A 23,334-nucleotide genomic window follows, 5' to 3' on the forward strand; every position below is an offset into this window, starting at 1 on the left:
GGCTATTAATAGTATTTTTTCTATTATACATATGTGACGTATCACAGAGATCTGAGCATTTGGCGTTATGTGTCATGACGTCAAAAAGGTTGGGAACCACTGTCCTAGGAGATATCTCAGGAGAAAAGGTGAATTGCATATGGGCCTGTGTGTGTGTGTGTGTGTCTGTGTGTGTGTGTGTCTGTGTGCGCATGTGCATGCGCGAAGAGGATGAGGGGAGGGGGACAAAAATCAGGTTTCGCTCAGGGGGCTGTGAAACCTAAGGCCGGCCCTGTGTGTATTGTGTAGTGTAGTGTAGTGTAGAGTACTGTAGTCTAGGGCCAATTTAGGGGAAGCCAATTAACTTATCTGTATTTTTTGGAGTGTGGGAGGAACCCGGATTGGCAAAGGAAACCCATGCAGACACGGGGAGAACATACAAACTCTGTGCACATAGTGCCCCGGCTGGGATTCGAACTGGAACCCAGTGCTGCAAGTCGAGAGCGCTAATCACTACGCCACCGTGCATTATTTACACTCTGTGACAATCAGTGTCTTTTATGTTATTGGCAGGCTATGCCCATAAATCAGTGTATTTTATGATATTTTGCAGGATTAATCTGAGTATTTTGTCACTGGCACACTTTGAAGATTCATAATGCAATGCAGACACACTATGTGGTGAAATGAGCGATTAAACCGGCAGGCCGCAGGTGAGCTCTTAATTGCATATTAAATGTATGACAACAGGATATTCAGCATCCCCCATGCTGTTGGGCCTGTTTCCACTAGCGATTAGGATGCGAGGCGATCACCGCATCACCTTGCATCCATCCGCAGCTACAGCACGCTATCATAATTTCCCCTGAGCCGGATCATGTAGGTAAATTTGCGTCAATAGAAACTACTCCATTGACGTGAATTGATTGCAGTTTCCTTTTGTTGCAATGCAGAGCGGTTTCCGCATTGCAATGCGTCTAGTGGAAACGGGCCCTTACATTGAAGCCTAAGTGTAGTACTTTTCATTAACTATGTATGGGCCATACAGTGCTCAGCATAAATGATGAATTTAATCAGTAGCTCAAACAACAAAAGAACAATTTCCAAAATTTTCACAAGGCTGAGTTTTATTGAACACTTGTTTAACTCCACTACATGAAATTAAGGTTAATAATATAACTTAGATCACAAAATCTTCAGCTTTACTCAAATTGGTTGAAGCACAAATGAAAAAAACCCACAACAAAAACTACTACATCTAGTATTTTGTATGACCACCGTGATTTTATACGACAGCACCAAGTTTTCTAGGCATGGAATGAACAAGTTGGCGACATATTGCAACATCTATGTTTTTCCATTCTTCAAGAATAACCTCTTTTAGAGCCTGAATGGTGGATGGAGAGTGATGCTCAACTTGTCGCTTCAGAATTCCCTACAGGTGTTCAATTGGGATCAGATCAGGAGACATACTTGGCCATTCAATCACCTTTCACCCTGTTCTTCTTCAGAAATGCAATAGTAGCATTTAGATGTGTGTTTTGGTTCATTGTCGTGTTGGAAAAGGGCACAGCAACCAAATGTTGTCAGTATCTTCTACTTTAGTATAGAGCAGTACATTGTTGAGTTCATTATACCATCAATGAAATGCAGCTCCCCAACACCGCCAGCATTCATGCAGCCCCACATAAGGACACTGCCACCATCAGGTTTCACTCTAGGCACCATGCATTTTTCTTTGAAATCCTCCCCTTTACAACGCCATACAGTTTTGAAACCATTATTTCCAAAAATCGTGATTTTTGTCTCATCACTCCGGAGTATAGAGTCCCAGTAGTCTTCATCTTTTTCATCATGGGCCCTAGCAAATTCTAGCCATGCTTTCTCTCTATGTCCCAAGTACTTGTCTTTCTGCTGTCTGTGTCACAGTATATTTCTTCACTCCCTCTATAAAATGAGTGTCTTCTCAATAGGGACAGTGAAAGCACCATATTCTTATGAATGTTCCAATATTTTCCCCATGCAACATCTAGTCAAAAAAAATGTTTTGCTGCTGTGTCCTCTAGCTGAAATTTCTCATGTCCCAGGCGACCCAATCACCTGGGACCGGAACCGAGGTGAATTAAAGGGTACCTGAGATGGTGGAACAGAAAAAAAAATATGGGATATATACAGTATATTGTGTGACATTGATGTGTGCATTGTATGACTTGATGCAGCTTTGACTTGATGCATTCTTTTCCATCTGACCACAGAAAGTCTGCAGATAATATGTAAGTGTATGGCTAGCTTTACTCTTACACCTCCCCACTTACTCTTGTCTACAAATCTAGCAGCTTTCTGTCCAGGGGCGTAGCAATAGGGGGTGCAGAGGTAGCGACCGCATCGGGGCCCTTGGGCCAGAGGGGCCCTGAAGGGCCCTCTCTCAACTACAGTATTAGCTCTCTATTGGTCCTGTGCTCATAAAAATCACTTCTAAAGATACTTTGTATAGTGGTAATCATTAACAAACTGTTCCCCATCCCATTCTAGCACCTCTGACACTGTAGTTGCCATTGGCAGGTTTTGGTGCGCCGTATTAATTGTTCTGTATAGAGTGCTTGGGGGGCCCCATTGTAAAACTTGCATCGGGGCCCACAGCTCCATAGTTACGCCACTGTTTCTGTCCTTCAGAGACTGGTGAAAACACCTGAACTTGCTACATTCAAATGTTTTTTGCATGTGTCCACTTCAGAGATAATTAGTAGTCCTTATTTTTTTTAACATCAGGGCTGAAAATATTGGCAATGTCCAGAACGTATAAACACAAAAGTGGTGCTATGAAAAGAAAGTTAAGTAGGCAAAGAGAACAAAATGAGGCATCTACTAGCAAAATGTATTCATTCTTTGATAAAAAAAATGACAATGTTCCTCATGAAGATGCTCCTGTTGAAATCCGTGATGAACCAATGCAATCTGTGACAGAAGAAGATGTAGATCTTGAAACAGTCAACAGTCAAATGTTGAAATTGATCTACTGACTGAAGAAGATATACTGGAACCTCCTTCTGCTAAAATGCCATCTGTAGTGGAAAAATCGCCATTACAAGAAGATTACTTTCTCTTTTCACAAGACTTGCATAAAGCAGGAATTACCATGGAAATGTTTTGGGACTTCCACCCTATCCAGCCCCCCAAAAATATACAATTTAATGGTAATGTTGTCTATTACCGAAAAGGCTTACAAGGGCCCAGCGTTCACAGAAAATGGGTGACTTTGCATGAGAAAAAAAACAGCATACATTGTTCCATCTGCTTATATTATGGCCAGGAAAAGTATAAGCAGACTCCATTAATACTGGGTTGTAGCGACTGGAGACACATCACAACAAGATTATCAGAGCATGAAAACTCTCAATGTCATAAACTTGCAAGTGATGCTTATTTTGGCAATATGAGAGGCAAATCCATTAAGCACAAATTGTTAGGCAGTCAAATGTCTCTAAGAAATCAGCAGGTACTCCAACGTCGTGCTGTTGTAAGCCAGATACTTGATATTGTTTTTCTCATTGGTGTTCAAGGATTGCCATTCAGAAGCAGTCATTTAGAGTCTGTGGCAGGTGTGTTCGATGAGGACCATCTTGATAATCGAGGCAATTTTCTGGAGATTGTCAAACTTCTTTCTGACTACAGTCCAGTCTTAAAGAAGCACTTAACTAATGTTATGGAGAAAGCAAAAAGCCGCGATCCAGCAAAAAGGGGAAGAGGGAAGTTTGTCACTTTCTTAAGTAAATCAACTATAACAAAGTTATTCGTGATTATTGGTGACATGATAAAGGAGGAAATAGTAAAAGAAGTGGAGAATTCTGGAATGTTTTCAATCCAAATGGACTCCACACAAGATGTGTCAACTCACGATCAGTGTGCCATTGTTGTTCGGTATGTTGCTGGTGATAAAGTTAAAGAAAGATTACTACGTCTTGTTACAGTTGAAGATTCTAGTAGTCAAAGCCTACATACCCTACTTACTGAATCACTATCTGCTTTAGGACTCAATCTTGAAAAGTGCATAGGTGATTCTTTTGATGGAGCAGCCAATATGAGCGGCACTTACTCCGGCTTGCAAGCATTAATGAAGGAGGTTCATCCTGCACACATTCACACATGGTGTTACGCACATGTGCTTAACTTAGTTATTGGCGATGCAAGTACTGTGTGTGTTCCAGCAGTCAGTCTCTTTGGGCTCCTTAGCAATCTATCAACATTTTTCAATGAATCATACAAAAGGATGAAACTCTGGGAAGACCAGATAAAAAAGAAGACTGGCAGTTCTAAGCTTAAAAGGCTGGAACACATTGGCAGAACAAGGTGGTCAAGCAGAGCTAGAGCACTTCGAAAGTTATTTGGAAGCTTTGACGATCATTCCAAAGAGTTATGCTCCGATCTCTTAATTATCTTGAAACAAGTAAGCGAATCCCATGATTTTCGAACCTCTGTTCGCCACGAAGCTCTGAAATTAGGTGAAAACCTCTGCAAGTTTGAAACAATCCTAGTAGCTTTTACCTTTGTTCGTATCTTTGACATTACTACCCCTGTATCGGATTATTTGCAATCAACAGGCCTTGATTTCATCCAGGCATGGAGAATGGTGGATGATGCTGTAAAGCGTTTGAATAAAATACGCAGAGATTTTCCTGGAGTTTTGCAGTCGGCAACTCATTTTATCGATTTAATAAATGAGAAGTTGGCAAATGAAAACATTTGTTTGAAAAGGAGATTTTCAGACATAAGATCCACAAGAAAAGCAGAAGGTACTGATAATATGAAACATTTTGAGATTTCTTGCTACAATGTGATCGTTGACACTGTTACAGAGAGTGTAAAGTCAAGGTTTTCCACTCATGGAGAACTTTACAAGCAAATTTCTTGCTTTGATCCCAATCGGTTTGATGAAATACTTGCCTCTTCAGACAAAATACAGTTAAATGTTATTTCAGAAGCAGTACCAATAATAGACCCAGTTGCTCTACGCGAAGAACTAATCTCATTTGCCTCCAGCTACAAAAATATACGTAAAGGCTTGTTGGATCATGACGGTGATGATGAGGAGAGTGAAGAGGTAGGGTTGGTTTCAGATTTGGAAGAGCAACAGATCAGCTCTACATCAGAGCCATCTACTATGTCTGGCGTAAAGAAGGACTCCTGCAAGAATTGCATGTCTTGTGCTTTCAAACTACTGTATGAGTACCGACTGTGTTCAGCGGCCTTTGAGAATCTCTTCTTGGCATACCAATATTTAATTACATTAAGCACTACACAGTGTACATGTGAAAGATGCTTTTCCAAGTTAAAAATATTAAAGTCAAGACTAAGATCATCTCTTTCACAGCAAAACTTGGAGTCACTGATGCTCATTGCAGTAGAAAAGCAAGTTGCACTAAACATAAAGAGTGACAAAGATAAAATCATTGACAGATTTGCCAAGACATCACCGGAGCTTAGCTCCTTACTGCTTTTGTAATATGCAGGTCAGAGCTTCTTATTTGTTAAAGGACAACCGAGGTGACATGATGAGATAGACATGTGTATGTACAGTGTCAAGCACACAAATAACTAGGCTGTGTTCCTTTTTTCTCTTTAGCTGAAAAAGTTAAACATCAGGTATGTAAGTGACAGTTTCTGTCCGGGTCGGACTGGGTTAGACTACAACATAACCCTCACTGATTAGTAATTACAGTCATAAAACACTTCCCTGTCAGTAAATGGCTTCTGAGAGTAGTATAACTAGGGTCAATAATTCATAGATTTGAGCTCTGATATACTTCAATGAAGGTGTCATTGAACAGGTATGTAAGTGACAGTTTCTGTCCGGGTCGGACTGGGTTAGACTACAACATAACCCTCACTGATTAGTAATTACAGTCATAAAACACTTCCCTGTCAGTAAATGGCTTCTGAGAGTAGTATAACTAGGGTCAATAATTCATAGATTTGAGCTCTGATATACTTCAATGAAGGTGTCATTGAACAGAGACAATGAAAAAGTAAACACTTAAAAGCTAGATTTAAATATAAAATAAACAGTGGGATATCTAAAAAAGTAATTTTTAGGAGCAGGAGGATAGAGATACAATTTTTTTCTCTTCAGCTTATTTTCACCTCTGATGTCTTTTAAACAGTGTTTACTTTTACTAAGTGAGTTTAAAAAAAACCTTTTGGTTTATTCTGTGCTTGATTGGTTCTAAAATATGTTGTTAACTATTCAAATGTTTACATTTTTTACAGTGTGTTTTATGATGCACTTTAAGATGCACTTTTTTAAAGATGCACTGTAATGTGTTGAAATTGATGCTCGGTGAGCATTGTTCACATATTGTTATCTTATTAAAATGTCCAGCTAAGAAGACATTTGTTACACCTGTTATATTTTGTTAATTTATTAAAACATTCAGTTTGGAAATATACAATTGATGCACTTTATTTAATGTAAGTACTTCTATTTTTTTTAGTTAGTAAACATTTCTTTTGAACATAGTGAAAAGAAATTTTGTTACGAGTGTAGGTTATGTGGGTGGGGCTGTGTGTGGGTGGGGCTTGTGGATGGGTGGGTGGGGCTTGCCGGTGTATGGGGCCCCATAATCTTCTGTTGCCCGGGGGCCCCATGAGTTGTCAGTCCGCCCCTGGATGGGTATTACAAATGTGCACCTGTCACACACACGTACCGTGAACAGATACAGTGACTGGAGGTATTAACAGTGCGTGCGCTCACGTAGGTAGGTGGGTGCACTGAACAACAGGTAGGTATATGCAGTGATGGGTATTACAAATGTGCACCTGTCACACACACGTACCATGAACAGATACAGTGACTGGAGGTATTAACAGTGCGTGCGCTCACGTAGGTAGGTGGGTGAACTGAACAACAGGTAGGTATATGCAGTGATGGGTATTACAAATGTGCACCTGTCACACACACGTACCATGAACAGATACAGTGACTGGAGGTATTAACAGTGCGTGCGCTCACGTAGGTAGGTGGGTGAACTGAACAACAGGTAGGTATATGCAGTGATGGGTATTACAAATGTGCACCTGTCACACACACGTACCATGAACAGATACAGTGACTGGAGGTATTAACAGTGCGTGCGCTCACGTAGGTAGGTGGGTGAACTGAACAACAGGTAGGTATATGCATTTTATTATGGGGGTTTGTAGGTGTGTTTTATATGTATGAATAATAAAAGTTATTTTTTATATGGCAGTTATCCGTGCTGTGGCATCGTTTTTGTAGATTTTGAACCCTGAATTTCATCCCTTTATTACAATCAATTTTATATATGCAGTGATGGGTATTACAAATGTGCACCTGTCACACACACGTACCGTGAACAAGTGCAATGACTGGTGGTATTAACAATGCGTGCGCTCACGTAGGTAGGTAGGTAGGTGCACTGAAAAGTGAACAGGTGCAGTGATTGGGATTACATATGTGCAGCTGCCTGTCACACACACACAGGTAGTCACTGAATGTGCTGGGCCTGGCAGTGGCACAGTAGGAATTAAGGGGCCAAAGGCCAGCTGTGACTGACTGACAGGGCTGTTTATAATGTAAGTGGGTCACACAAAAAAAATAGATCACAAGAACAAGATTAGCTCTCAAAAGAGCTGTTGAGGGGTGCTTTTTTTAGCAATAAGAATCAGCAAGGAGCAAGCTAACAAGCCTACAAGAGCCTACCTGAGCTTTCCCTATGAGAGTCTGCAGCAGCTCTACCTTCTCTAATTACTGCAGGCACACGAGTGAGTCCAATGCCTGATGCTGCCTGCCTTTTATAAGGGGGGGAGGGCATGCAGGAGGGAGTGTAGCCTGATTGGCTACAATGTGCCTGCTGACTGTGATGTACAGGGTCAAAATTGACCCCAATGATGTAGTATAGGAGGCAGGTCGAACCGTCATAAAGTTCACGTTCGTTAGTGAATGCGAACCACTGAAGTTTGCGCGAATAAGTTCGCGGTCGAACCATTTGTGCCATCTCCAGTGCACACTACTGCCGCAGCTCACCAAGCCAGAAGTAGCTACATGGTGAGCGCCTAGGCACTACTGACACAGCTTGTCCTCCAGGAAGTAGCTAGATGGTGAACTGTTCTTGCCATCACTACCCAAGACATATAAGAACCTGCCAAAAGGTTAAATTCTCCATTATCCATATCCATTATCCATATCTCCATATCTACTCCAAATTTCAACAAAGTTTTCAATGCATCACTTACATATTATTCCATCTACCTGATTTGATTGCTCCCATTTAAAATATATTTACTTCTCTTTGTAAATCTACATACCATTTGAATGCTGAGAATCTTGGCTTTCATTTGCACTATGCCCCTGTCAATGCGATGCACCGTTCCCAAGTTATGGGGTGTTGAACAAGAGGTGTCCACTGCACCTGGCTGCCAGCAGCACTAACCTGGCAACCCGAGTTTCCAGCCTGGAGCCCAGCAAGCATATCGAGCAGGGGAGCTAACTGGTGTGCAATGTCTACTATCCAAGTAGACATTGAGGGAAAATAAAAAGTTGTCCGAGAAAAGCAAGGACCGAGTCCGCACTCAGCCCAGTGAGCGAAGCGAGCAAGCAAGGGGACAATGATTCCAGTAAAGCAGGGATTATCACTTTTAAGGAAATGACACTAGAGATGTCTCGAACCTCCGATTTTCAGTTCGCAAACCTCGAACGCGAGCTTCCGCAAGTGTTCGGTTTGCACGAACTTTCGCGAACCGCAATAGACTTCAATGGGGATGTGAACTTTAAAAACTAGAAACATTTATGCTGGCCAAAAAAGTGATGGAAAAGATGTTTCAAGAGGTCTAACACCTGGAGAGGGACATGACGGAGTGGGATACACGACAAAAATCCCAGGGAAAAATCTAGATTTGACGCAAGGTAATGTTTTAAGGGCAGAAATCACATTGCATGCTAAATTGGAGGCCTAAAGTGCATTAAAACATCTTGCATGTGTATACATCAATCAGGGAGTGTTATTAGAGTACTGCTTCACACTGACAGACCAAACTCACTGTGTAACACACCACAAACAGCTGTTTGCATAGTGACGGCCGTGCTGGACTATTGCGCACCATGGCGAGATTGCTCTTCCTCACTCAGTGATGTCAGGTAATGTCTGACTACCTTATCAACTTTCGATAGATCTTTCTCTACCATTGTTAAAGCTTACATCTATTTTTTAAATACTTGTTCTGCTTGCTATTCAGTCCCCTTAACAAGAATCTGTTATAGAGGGCAAGTCTGCCATTCATTCAACTGTGTGACTGATAAACTTTCGATATTACTTTCTCAGTACCATGGTGACCACGAGTAATGGCCGGGGAATCAGGGTTCAATTCTGGTCTGGAGTGGGAGCCTGAGAAACGGCTACCACCACACATCCAAGGAAGGGCCCATTGTGTTGTATAAGTTATGTACCTGCCCTTTGCAGACCAGGCATCTGTGGTCAGATGGACCCTTGACCCAGCGCTGTGTGCCAGAGATGACACCACTTGCCTTGGCTTGAACAATAATCTGTTATGGAGGGCAAGTCTGCCATTCATACAACTGTGTGACTGATAAACAAGTTTCCATATTACTTTCTCAGTACCATGGTGACCACAGGTAATGACCGGGGAATCAGGGTTCGATTCCGGTCCAGAGTGGGAGCCTGAGAAATGGTTACCACCACCACACATCCAAGGAAGGCAGCAGGCACGTTGTGGGCAAAGGAGCAGGAACTGTTACCACCACACATCCAAGGAAGGCAGCAGGCATGGCATGCTAGTCCCGACTCAGGGAGGTAGTGACGAAAAATAACAATACAGGAGAACTTTCGAGGCCCTGCTGTATATGAGACGAATAAACTTTAAATCCTTTAACCACTTCGCATCCAGACCTTGTTTTCCCCTTATTGACCAGAGCAGTTTTGACGCTTTAGCGGTGTCCCTATTCAATCAGCAATAACTTTATCCCTACTCACTACACCTAAATGATCTATATATCGTTTTTTTCAAGACAAACCAGGCTTTCAATGGGGGGTATTTAGTCCCAAGAACAATTTTGTTTTCTAGGCATTTTAATTGAAAAAAGGGAACAAAAATTAAAAAAATGCATTACTTCTCAGTTTTTAACAATTCCAGTTTAAAAATAAAAAGTGCCACAGTGATAAAACCATTCCACCAGTTAATGTCCCCCCTAATATAGTCAGATGTGCCCCGAGTATCAGCCTAACCTTCCCAGTTTAGCCAGATGTGACCCCAATATGAGCACCCCCGTATAGTCAGATGTGTCCCATGTATCTACCACCCCCCAGTACAGAGAGACAGTAACGCCGCCAGGATTGGCACCCCTCATTATAGGCAGTTGTGTCCCCAGGATAAAATTTCCCCCATTATAGCCATATGTGCCCCCAGAATTGTCCCCCCCACCAATTATAGCCAGATGTGCCCCCGGTATTAGGTTACCCCCCCCCAGATAATCAAATGATCCCCCATTGTCAGATGTCATCCCCCCCAGTTACCCAGATGCCTGGCAGTTGTTTGCATCCCCAAACCCCCCCTCCCCCCCCCCCAGTGTGGATAGCCAGATGTCCCCTCCCCCCCCCCCCATCAGGCAGCCTCTCCGTGCACAGATAGCTAAAAAAATGCCTGAGCATCCGATCCCAGCTCTGAACTCAGCCGTGTATTGCCGGTGACCTGGGTCCCGGCTTGATGACGTCATCAAGCCGGGACCCGGGTCAATGGCAATACGCGGCTGAGTTCAGAGCTGGGATCGGATGCTCAGGATGCAGGCTCATCGCTGGAACTAGGAAAGGTGAGAGAGGCAGCTTTATTTACATTTTTTTTAGCCATCTGTGCACGGAGGAGGGGGAGATGAAGGATCACGCTGTTTGTTACAGCGGTGATCGTTCATCCGCGGGGGGGTCACTAATTGGCTACAAGGGAACATGTTCCCTTTCGCCAATTAGTAAGGCAACCAACAGTGCCGGGGGGTGCGCTCTGAAGCGCACCTGTCCCTGCACAAAAGGGCTTAAGGCAGGTCAGTATATCTATGTTGCTGTGGCTTGGAGAGTGCCACAGCTGACGTAGATATACTGTAGTGGTGGGGAAAGTGGTTAACGACAATCTGTTATGGAGGGCAAGTCTGCAATCCATTCAAGTGAAAGGTATGCAGTGACTGCCAGGTATAATACAATGTGCTGTCACAGATGCAGTGAAAGGTATGTGTAGTGCAGCTGTTTGTGTAGTGATGGCCGTGCTGGACTGGTGCACACCATGGCAAGAGTGCAGGTGATGGCGGCTTTCCAGCCCATATGGTCGGGCTGAGGTAGCTCAATGACAGAACAACAGTGGCTGTCCAGCTGATCGAGTCTGGTCTGTCCACAAGAAACTATCGACCTTATTATCTTGCATGTGACCCCCCCCCCCCCCCCCCGAGACACACATATGGCCGGCGGTCATTGCTTCATTGTGATACGCAAGCCCCTTCACCACAAAAAGTTAACGATCACGAAGCGGCCTTAAAAATTCAGGAATCCACCTGGAGTCCTGGACCATGTTGGGGATGGCCGAGAAGGCAGTGAAGCGGCCTGCAGGCAGAGATGCTGTGTGGGGACCAACTTAGTCTTGGGGCAGGCACTCACACGGCCTGCAGGCAGAGATGCTGTGTGTGGGGACTGACTTAGTCTTCGGGCAGGCCTGACCGTGCTTTGCAGACCAGGCATCCATGGTCAGATGGACCCTTGACCCAATGCTGTGTGCCAGAGATGTCACCACTTGCCTTTCAACATCACGGTACAGTTTAGGTATGGCCTTTTTTGAGAAATAATTGCAGCCTGGTATCTTATACTGCGGTGTGTGGCTTTGCATTTGTGTGCTGCTTTTCCTCAGGTGGTCATCTTATTGCAGTTTGTGCTTTGTAATCATGTGCCTTTGTATGGTAGTTGTCCCTTGGTCTTTTCATGGCTCAATTTTTCGGTGGCAGAGAGTACAAATGGCATTGCTCTCATCTGAGGCAGACACACACAAAAATTTCCACACCCCTGAGCCCTGTGATGATGGCACTTCTCATGTGTACACCACTTTGTGTTGGTCTTTCCTGTGGAATTCCAATAAAATTGATTCATGTTTGTGGCAGTAATATGACAAAATGTGGAAAACTTCAAGGGGGCCGAATACTTTTGCAACCCACTGTAAATAGATAAATACTTGCTCTACTTACATGACATATGTATTACACTGTCCACGTTTAGATTTTAGTGATTTGTCTACAGTAAAAAAAAAAAGAAAATACTTCTTAGCATTTCCCATTTTAAGTGTGGCTATTTTGAAGCCAATTCTGATGTCACTTCCTCCTTTAGTCTCTTCTGCCTGATTTGCCCGCCCTCCACTATAGAAAGTGCATTGTCTCAGCATGAGAATTATTGCCCAATCAGAAAGGAACAGAGTTGTGGGAGGAGAAAGCAGGAGAGAAAGAGGCTTCAGCCAATCAGGCTGCATTAGTTAAGTCTGAGGGGAAGTACAGTAGCAAAAAAAAAGACAACCCAGCATGCCCTGCAACTTCCTTTTTGTGTACCAAATTTTGTGTGTACCAAATAAAAGTCAGGTAAACTGGGGAATGATCATTTATCAACAACATAAAAGTTATAGAGATTTTAACTTTTGGATTGCCTGGTTAGCATCCTTATTAATTGTTTACCAGATAAAAATAAAGAATTGATTTTTGATTTTATGCCAGTTACATTTTAAGTCCGTTGTGGCTGCCGATAACGACCGGCTCAGCCAGCAATCAGGTGTGTCAAGTCCAGTTTTGTCTTGCGTTCCAAAGGCCCTTTTTAATTTGGAGTATTTAGATAGCTTACAAATATGAAAATTCTGAAGGTAATCTGAAGTGAAAATAAACTTATGATATAATAATTTATATGTGTAATACAGCTAAGAAATAAAACATTAGTGTAACGATTGTGGAACTTTCTCCGTGATCAGCGCACAACGCGTGCGCTGACACGGCGGAAATCCTCCACAAGCGTATATTTGCAGGCACCCAGCAAAAGGTGCTACGCACCCGTAGAGGGAAAATTCCTGTCGGCAGATGGCGCTGGGGAGTGCAGAGGAACCAATCCTCTGTACCTCCACAAATGCCAGACAGGAATTGTACGAAGCGCAGAACGCAATCGCAAGAAAGGGGATTGTGAATGAGACGAGCAAAGGGACAGGTTGTATGTGTGTGCGCCAACCTAGTCGACACCCCGCGACAGTGCACACACAACAGCAGATATGAAACAGGAACGCGATCGCGAGAGGTGCGATTGCCAGATGTGACACAAGGCAGATCAGAACAGAATACGAGGTAGCAAAGGCACAGGCAAATAATACAATGAGGAGATACAGAAAATAACAAACGCTAGCTAACCGCGAACACCGCACTCATTCGCAACAGTGCACGTGTTTATGCGCAGTCTCCACGTGATAAGCACAATAGAGACAAGCACGCCTAACTAACCATCGACAGACAAACATGAAACAGAGGACGCGAACGCTTGCTTAACGGTTACCTCACCGAGCCTCCAGCAAGCGTCCGTAGCAGACAAGACAGACACACGAAAACAGGGACAAGCGAGAGATAGGATCCACAGCACTAGCGAAAGTGGCTAGCGCGATCCAGGTACAGAGTAGCAGAATAGAAGGATCCACAGCACTAGCAAAAAGTGGCTAGCACGATCCCAGGAGACAGAACAGAAGGATCCACAGCGCTAGCGAAAAGTGGCTAGCGCGATCCCAGGAGACAGAACAGAAGGATCCACAGCGCTAGCGAAAAGTGGCTAGCGCGATCCCAGGAGACAGAACAGAAGGATCCACAGAGCTAGTGAAAAGTGGCTAGCGCGATCCAAAGAGACAGATCAGAAGAGATAGCTGGTAGCAACCGCTGCACCAGCTATACTCCATGAACAGAGATCAGAACCATTTCCTGTCGACCACTGTTGGGACAGGACAATGGCAACAGAACAAACAAAGAGATAAACAATCCTAACTGCACTTGGGAAAACCTGCCTAGCGCAGATTCAGGAATTACTCTAAGCTGATCTTCAAACAGAGAGTAAGGCTGACACCCCACCAGGAGTGTTACATAGGACGAAATCCTTATGACCAGCCAAGCATTGTGGGAAAGACATAGTACTTATAGTACACGCCTCCAATGAGTGTGGCCAGGCAATTTGCATGACAACGTATGCAAATTCCTCTGCAAGCACAAGCTGCAAAACTGACAGAAGCTCTTCCTTCCAGAGTCCTGCAGCATGCAAACCCAAACAATGGTCAAAAAGCTGCCTGCCTGCACAGGCAGCCGAGCAAATCATCACAATTAGCAGCAGAGATATGAGTCTGATATTGTTTCCAGTACAGGAAGAGTTAAGAAACTCCAGTTGTTATCTATGCAAAAGAGCCACTGATCTCTCCACAACTTTCAAAGTCACAGAGAGCTCTGTCTTCTGAAGCATATTATCTCTAGTATCTGTCACTGTATTTTGTTTTTTTCTGCAGAGAACAGTTCAAAAGTTGACTAGCCTGTTCTGTGAACTCATTTAGAATGCTGATGTAGTGTGTAAACCGCAAATATTAGAGAATGATGTCATGTTATTAAAAAAACTATATTACGGAAAATAAAAATATGAGACTATTTTCTTTGCTACTAATGTTCTAGTAATTATCAGTACTACATAACCAATTCATTATATCATAATTTATTTATTTTTTTGCTTCAGTGTCACTTTAATGTACAGTAAGTGATGGTCATAGCAGATTTCATCATCACCAGATTTGTAGAAAGGCCATTAAGGCTGCAGCTCAAGAGGAGTTACAACATTGTAAAGAGGAGGAGCAAAACCTGGGAAAAGATAAACTGTTGCCCAAGGGAGCTGTTCATGAAAGAAAATAAAGGGTCTACAGTACATGGATTATACACATGGGAGGGGCGCTGCAGCACAAGAAAGGGGAGCCACAACACACTTGGCCTAGGGGCACAAAATGTATAAATCCGGCCTTGAGCATCACATGCTAGAAAAAAAAGCTATGACAGGGCTCAGACACACTATAAGCGCTTTTCTGAGCGCTTTTTGGCCATCAGAACTTTCTGAGAACTGTTTAAAAAAATGCTCCCATTGACTTACATTAAAATCGTGGTAAAATTGCGTTCATGGTAAAATCACACAATTTTAACGCGATTGCGATTTTACCACGATTTTAATGTAAGTCAATGGGTGCATTTTTTAAAAAGTGCTCAGAAAGCTCTGATGGTCAAAAAGCGCTCAGAAAAGCACTTATAGGGCATGATTCACTAAACTGTGATAACTCATATCACAGCCGTTTTCGTGCGCATTTTGTGTTTGCTTGCGATTGCGAATCTTCACGTGCAATCGCAAATTTTTGGCTGCAATCGCAAATTTTAGCATGGAAATGCGATCCTTTTCGCGCGAAAATTCGCGATCGCACGCAAACATGAAAATGCTATGATATGAATTATCACAGTTTAGTCAATTAGGCCCATAGTGTGTCTGAGCCCTTAATGATGTATGCTATATTGTGGTGTCAGGAGCAGAGGAATAAAAAAAAAAGTCCTGAGTGATAAATAAACAAATCTACTGAGAGTGGAAGAACACTGGCAGGTATACAGTATGTGCTCATACAAAGCAGCAGCTGGTAGACACAACTCTCCATTGTTTCTATTTACTGCAGCTAAACAGACTTTCCAACACCGAGGGCAAGATTGTTTTTTTCCCCTAGTGAAGCTATATAATTCAATTACATTGTTATCAGCAACCACACGACAAGAACAAAATACTATACATGTCCTGAATGACTGCTAGGGTCCACTCCTGGGATTATCTATACCAATGATAATATCTACAGTATTAGTCCAGCAGCAAAGTCTGGGCAACAGACTTGCTAACCAGTCAAGAAATGGAATCTCACTACTGCTCTAAACAAAAATCAGCAACAGTTGCATTAAAATTGTCCCATGATTTTTCTTACCATGGCCTATATGCAATTAACTTTTTTCCCTAATTTATCTCCTAGGAGATAATTTTCATATTCTCTTTAAAATAAATTTTAAGCATTTTACAATTGAAAAAGTACATAAAAGTTGGTGAAAAAGTACTATCAAAATTATTTTCAGTATTTTCTTGCTTGCTGGTGGTTTGAAAGGCATTTTATGACATACTAGTTGATCTAAGCAAGTTTAAAAACAAGCTCTAGGACTTTTCATGCCGCCACCGCCGCCAGTCAATCAGTGCACATGCGCGCTCACCCATCCGCCCCGCACACACGCGCCCGCTCCCGTCCGCTTGGCTCCCTGGCCCATCCTCCTGTCCCAACGGCTGTCCATCCTGCACATGTGCAGTAGCGCAACACATGGACACAGGGACAGGATTACGCAGGGACACCTGTGGCTTTATTATATAGGATGTGAAAATATCTCCTAGGAGGCCTATATGTTTTTTCAGATTTATTATATATAATCTAGAAAAAGGGGGGAGTCATCTAGTCGTTCATATTGATAATAAACGGGGCTTCCAGATTTCACCATAAGTCACCCCAGGACTCATGGCCACATTAGTGGTGGCAGTTCCACCCTCTCCACTGGGACCAATTTGAGAGTGAATGAGTTACTTCTCCATAACTTTGAACACGGTGCACTGCCAACGGAAGGTAGGCATTACCATCACTCTATTGCAGATTGCCCCAACCTCTCGATCATGTGGGCTGGTATTGTTAAGAGGGCAGAGCCCCACAACTGCAGGCTCCAAATTCCCTGGGCACTATCAGCTTACATAGGGATAAGGAGTTTGGAGTGCTTGCAGAGAAAATGTTTTATTCTGGGGCTGAAGCATGGGAATGCTAATGAGCTTGAGGCTGGTTTCACATTAGAAACCAGCGTTAGCGATGCGTGCATCACGTCTGACACATCGCATTGCACTGTCAGGGAACACCTCGCTAATGCGCGGTGCACCCTGTCTGGCCACTGGCCAAACAGGAAGTGATACGCGCTTGCTATCACTTCTTGTTTTGGGTATGCGGAAGTGCACGGAAGCGTATATTTAAAACACATTTCCGCACATGCGTGAGGCGATGTCGCGTCAGTGATTTTTAAAAAATCTACACATCGCCATAGACTAATATGATTTCCGGGCCCCGTCGGGGATGCGGTAAAAATGTCACTTCCATCTCGTCGCAGAATTAAAGTTTCCACAGACTTTCATTGCCCGGCATGGGGTGTGGTAAAAATACTGCACTGCCCTAGTGTGAAAGTGCCCTGAAAAAAAGAAACTCTGCAATCCCATCATTCACTAGGTTCAAAAACATTTAACGTCCAAAACTTTTCACGAAAACTACAAGATCTTAAAGGGTACCAGAAGTAACATGTGGACTGATGCACAAAAGGGTGGTAATAATGCTGTTCATAGACTACACAATGTACAGCAATATTACTGTCACTTCCAAGAACATGTACCGCGAGCTACCCTATACGTGGGATTGTTGTTACGGAATTCTACTAATGGTAACTCTAGTTAGTAATGCGCTCTACCGTAGCTACAGTTGTGCTACTCGAGTACCGTGAGTCGCGATAATAGTGGAACTCATGGTAAACTGTGGGAAGTAAAGGTAATATTGCCAGTTTGCCACATGTGCTCTCTTTGCATGCCAGTATTACCATGTTTTAAACACATCGGGCCTGATTCACAAAGCGGTGCAAACTGTTTGCATGCCAGTGAAAAGCCCTTTATCATGCCTAAACTCAGTTTAGGCATGATAAGAAGAAACTCGCGCGAAGCTCCCGCGCGCAAAGTTTTGCGCGCAGCGCCATTAAGCCCTATGGGACTTTGCGCGCGCTCAACACTTTGCGCGCGGGACTTTGCGCGCGATAATCAGCACAAAGCGGTGCTAAGTCAGCGGTGCAAAAGTTATCACGCCTAAAGTCTTTTAGGCGTGATAACTGAGTTATCACCGCTTTGTGAATCAGGCCCATCTAGTATTAGCCCTAATAAGACATTTTCTGAAGTCCAATCAGGTCTCGCTCACCTAGCTGACTCAGCAAAAACCCACTGACCACCTGTATATAGAGCTGCAACCAATCACCTAAGCCCCTACCTCAGAGAGGAAAAACTTAAAACTTTATTTCATGAGCATGCCACAGACCCATGTAGGGCCCACTTTATATAATGTGGCCCTTTCCATTCTGATTAGGAATCCAATTAAGCCTGGAAAATCATTAATTGAGCGCGTTGTTGGCCAGGAAAATAATATTTTTTGACATACAATTCCAATGTCATTTGTACAGTAATAAAAACACTTTATGTGCCTGTGACAAAAGAATAAATAAATAAATACATAAAAGCTGTAATTGTGACTGTATGGAATTAATCCCACTAAAGGTCTCACGTTTCTAAAGCCAACTACTTCATACCTGAGGCATAAACTGCTTAGACTGAGTCACTCAGGAACATGTAATTACTGCTAGGAAATAAATGAAGCTTTTGCTCAGGCAGTTTTATATGCATTTAATAAAAAAATTATTTGAATTTAATTATGCATAAAAAGTATTTGTAAAAAAAAAAAAAAGGAAAATGTTAATTTTAAGGCCCCTTTTACACTGTTGTGGCGCGATTGTTATACATTGCACCACAACAGCCCCAGCAAGTCACACCATGTGGTGCTGCTGTGGTGCAACAAAGTCAGTAAAATATACTTTCCACTTTCAGAGTCAGGCCTGGATTTACATCACTGGAGCCTATAGGCACTGATGCCCTGGCACCCTAGACTTTGCCCTCCCCAATCCTACAAACCCCCCTTCCAAACCGCAACAGCTGTCGCTTCTCTCTTACTTCCCCTGCCCATCATAGCTACGGGTGTACCTTAGCATTAGGTAGCCAGAGGTTCCCCTAGTGTTAAGTAGCTAGTGGTGCCCCCCAAAGGAAGGAAGATCTCGTAAGTGGAATGCCAAGAGCTGGCTAAGTAACCTCTGCTCTGCTCGGGACTCTGCATAGGTAAGAAGGGAAGGAGGCACTAGGGGAGTGAGCTGCCTTTTCATCATCAGGCGCCTGTAGGCACGTGCCTACAGTGCCTTATGGTAAATCCGGCCCTGTTCAGGGTATATACACCCAAGTCGTCCATTAACTCACTGCAAGCAGAGCATAGCCGTGCCGGGACACGCCTGACCAAAACACACCATGATCACAGTGATCTCCTGGTATTCCTTATTTATTGGCTCCAGCTGCATAATTTGGGCACAAGAAATGTGGATAGCAGCCAGAGCAGACAGATAGCGGCAATAGTACAAATGAGATGGTGCACATAGTGGCAATGTGAAACACTGATATCATTTTTTTTTTTCTTCCCCATTTTTTATATCAACCACAAATGAGAGAAGGGTAGCACAACAATCTGGTTGGAGTAGAGGTAGTTTTTCATTTGGGTAACAAAAATCTAAACTGAGATTAATATGCTATAATCTTTTTTTGAGGGTCCAAAATTCTAGTGTTTCTGTTCTATTCAGGGAGCTATATTAGAATATTCTTCTTGTAGCACTTTGGGCTTGATTCACAAAGCGGTGCTTACTGTTAGCACGCCTGTGAAAAGCCCCTTAGCACGCCTAAAAGAGCTTTTCGCGCGCTAATTTTCGCGCGAAACGCATCGCATAAAGCTTTAAGAAATCGCGTGCAAAGTTATGCGCGCAAAAACTTTACGCACGTAAACCTTTATGCGCACAGTAAACCTTTATGCGCGCATAAAGGTTTACGCGCGTAAAGTTTTGCCCGCATAACTTTGCGCACGATTTCTTAAAGCTTTGTGCGTGCTAACTACTTAGCACCCTAGTTAGCACGCCCAAAGCCTTTAGGCGGGCTAACTAGGTTAGCACCGCTTTGTGAATCGAGCCCTACATGTTATTGCCCAGGAAATACTCTTTTTTTGATCTTTAATTCTTAAATTAATAGATATGATCATACGGTATTATAGAAAAGTGTAAGATGTCTCAAAGAACAATACACTAGTGATGATCGTAATCAACAAATTACAATTTCGCTTATATGTAATTATGATTTGCAATTTCAATTGATTTTGTGTAGTCATTCATCAAATTCGTAATTTTGCGTAATTTCTTGCCATCTTTAGCAGTGAATGGCAAAGCCCTCATACATGCTGTTGACACCAAAATTGCTACATATGTTAAGGAGAATAGTGGGTACGAGTCAAAAAAATAATTTTGCAAAATGATCTTATAGTTTTTGAGAAACTCGATTTTAAAAATGCAAGTAAAAAATTATTTTTAAACTTAGAAAAATGACAGTTTAACCTCTTGAGGACTGCAGTGCTTAACCCCCCTAAAGACCAGGCCTTTTATTGTTAAAATGGCCACTACAGCTTGAAGGCCAAGGCACAACACAGTACACGAGTGATCCCCCCCTTTTCCCCCCACCAACAGAGCTCTCTGTTGGTGGGGTCTGATCGCCCCCCTTTGTTTATTTTCTTTTAAATAAATATTTATGTTATTCGTTTTCTTTTCTTTTTTACTATTTTCTTTTTCTTGTTGTTTTTTTAGTCCTCCCACCACCCGAGCCAGCCAATAATGGCGATCGGCTGTCATAGGCTTCTGCCTATGAGAGCCGATTGCTCTCATGTGCCCCAGGGGGACAGCCGTGTCACATGGCTGTCCCCAGTACAGCGCTGCTGCTGATCGCAGTGCTGTACATGTAAATACACGGTGGTTTCGCGAGCGGCGATCGCCACCCACCTGGCAGGAGATGCATGCACAGTGTGCGCGCCATCTCCCGCAAACTGCTGCCCCAGGACTCTACACCACTAGGCGTTAGCTGGTCCTGGGGCTGCCGCCGCGGCCACGCCCATCGGCATGACGCGGTCGGGATGAAGTTAAAAACCATTTTTCTTTGCATTTTTAAAATGGAGTTTCTCAAAAACTTCAAGTTTTTTTTGAAAAATTTTGGTAGCAATTTTGGTAGCAATAGCATGTATGGGGGCTTTGCTATAAACCTCCAAAGTCAGCACAAAATTACGCAGAAAATTATGCGAAATTTTAAAATACTACTATCACATACAAAATGAATTACAATGTTCCCTGAAATTTTGCATTACAGTTATTATGCATAATTGCGAATTTTGATGCAAAATTGCGGCCCACCACTGTAATACAAGGACATTTCGAAGAAACTAGAGTTGAGAAGCTCTTATACTGTAATTAGGTTGATTTTGTTTGGACATTAATAGGCTTATTATTTATTTATTTATTGTATTTATAAAGCACCAACATATTACGCAGCGCTGGACATTAGTTTAGGTTACAGACAATATTTTGGGGTGACATACAGCAATAAGACAATACAGGAATACATGCAAACCAGATCATGCAGCACAGTATGAGTACAAGGTAATGGTTAGCCAGTTACTGGATGGGAGCATGGAGATTAGCCAAGTCAAGTTCACTTAAGAGTTTACTCAGATCCAAAGGATGGGTGTACGGTAATGGAGGTGCGTGAACAGGTAGGAGACATAAGGAGGAGGGTCCTGCCCGAAGGCTTATTATGTCTAAAACCCACTAGAGTTCATGGTTTCCTACTGCTATTGTTACCTTAGACTAGAAACATTATAGTGCAGTGATGGCTAACCTTGGCACTACAGCTGTGACAAAACTACAAATCCCATCATGCCTCTGCCTCCCCGAGTTACGCTTAGAACTGTCAGAATATTGCAATGCCTCATGGGACTTGTAGTTCCACCACAGCTGGAGTGCCAAGGTTAGCCATCACTGTTATAGTGCATATTTGCAGTGGTTCTTTAGTAAACTTAGGTAAACAAATAAACCCTCTTTTAAAGGGACACTGAAGCAAAAAAAAACCTTATAATATAATGAATTGTATGTGTAGTACTGATAGTTAATAGAACATTAGTAGCAAAGAATAAAGTCTCATACAGTATTTTGATTTTCAGATATATCAGGGTTTTTTTTTTTATAACATTACATAATTCTGTCATATTTGCAATTACAAGCTACACTCTGTATTTTAAACTATAAAATAAGCCTATGACCCTTAATAAAATGAGCTAATGACTGTTTCAATTTCCCTGCAGTACATTTTTTTATCTAAATCTGTCTCTGATAGAGATGGCCCAAATGGTTCGCCCGTGAACTTAGTCGCGCAAACTTCGGTGGTTCGCGGTAAACCACAAACTATATGCGAGTTCGACCAGCCCCCTATACTACATCATTAGGGTCAACTTTGACCCTTACATCACAGTCAGCAGACACAAAGTAGCCAATCAGGCTACACTCCCTCCTGGAGCCCTCCCCCTTATAAAACACAGGCCTGGGTTCAATTCCTGGCCAATGTATGTGAGTTGGATTTTGACATCCTACAAATCCCTAAACAAGCTCATTTTTCTCTTAGATATATCACAATGGTACATGCTAGGCTGGCCTCAGCATGTAGCTTTGTAGTGTGTTGTGTTGGTGGTATAATGGTTAGGATAGCAGCCTACCAAGTGGTAGGCCTGGGTTCGATTCCTGGCCAATGTATGTGAGTTGGCTTTTGACATCATACAAATCCCTAAGCAAGCTCATTTTTCTCTTGGATATATCACAATGGTACATGCTAGGCTGGCTTTAGCATGTAGCATTGTAGTGTGTTGTGTTGGTGGTATAATGGTTAGGATAGCAGCCTACCAAGTGGTAGGCCTGGGTTCGATTCCTGGCCAATGTATGTGAGTTGGCTTTTGACATCCTACAAATCCCTAAGCAAGCTCATTTTTCTCTTAGATATATCACAATGGTACATGCTAGGCTGGCTTCAGCATGTAGCATTGTAGTGTGTTGTGTTGGTGGTATAATGGTTAGGATAGCAGCCTACCAAGTGGTAGGCCTGGGTTCGATTCCTGGCCAATGTATGTGAGTTGGCTTTTGACATCATACAAATCCCTAAGCAAGCTCATTTTCTCTTGGATATATCACAATGGTACATGCTAGGCTGGCTTTAGCATGTAGCATTGTAGTGTGTTGTGTTGGTGGTATAATAGTTAGGATAGCAGCCTACCAAGTGGTAGGCCTGGGTTCGATTCCTGGCCAATGTATGTGAGTTGGCTTTTGACATCCTACAAATCCCTAAGCAAGCTAATTTTTCTCTTAGATATATCACAATGGTACATGCTAGGCTGGCTTCAGCATGTAGCATTGTAGTGTGTTGTGTTGGTGGTATAATGGTTAGGATAGCAGCCTACCAAGTGGTAGGCCTGGGTTCGATTCCTGGCCAATGTATGTAAGTTGGCTTT

The 23,334-nt window shown here is 42.8% G+C and overlaps 1 protein-coding gene across 1 annotated transcript; it reads left to right on the forward strand.

The window, feature by feature from the left end:
- Window positions 1-3,412: 3,412 nt before the first annotated feature.
- LOC137544837 (zinc finger MYM-type protein 1-like) lies at window positions 3,413-5,479 on the forward strand. The gene has a single exon (XM_068265929.1). The coding sequence runs from the start codon at window positions 3,413-3,415 to the stop codon at window positions 5,477-5,479; it is 2,067 nt and encodes a 688-aa protein (XP_068122030.1).
- The last annotated feature ends 17,855 nt before the right edge of the window (window positions 5,480-23,334 follow it).

This window comes from Hyperolius riggenbachi, chromosome 2 (genome assembly GCF_040937935.1).
Source record: "Hyperolius riggenbachi isolate aHypRig1 chromosome 2, aHypRig1.pri, whole genome shotgun sequence".
NCBI classification, from domain to species: domain Eukaryota; kingdom Metazoa; phylum Chordata; class Amphibia; order Anura; family Hyperoliidae; genus Hyperolius; species Hyperolius riggenbachi.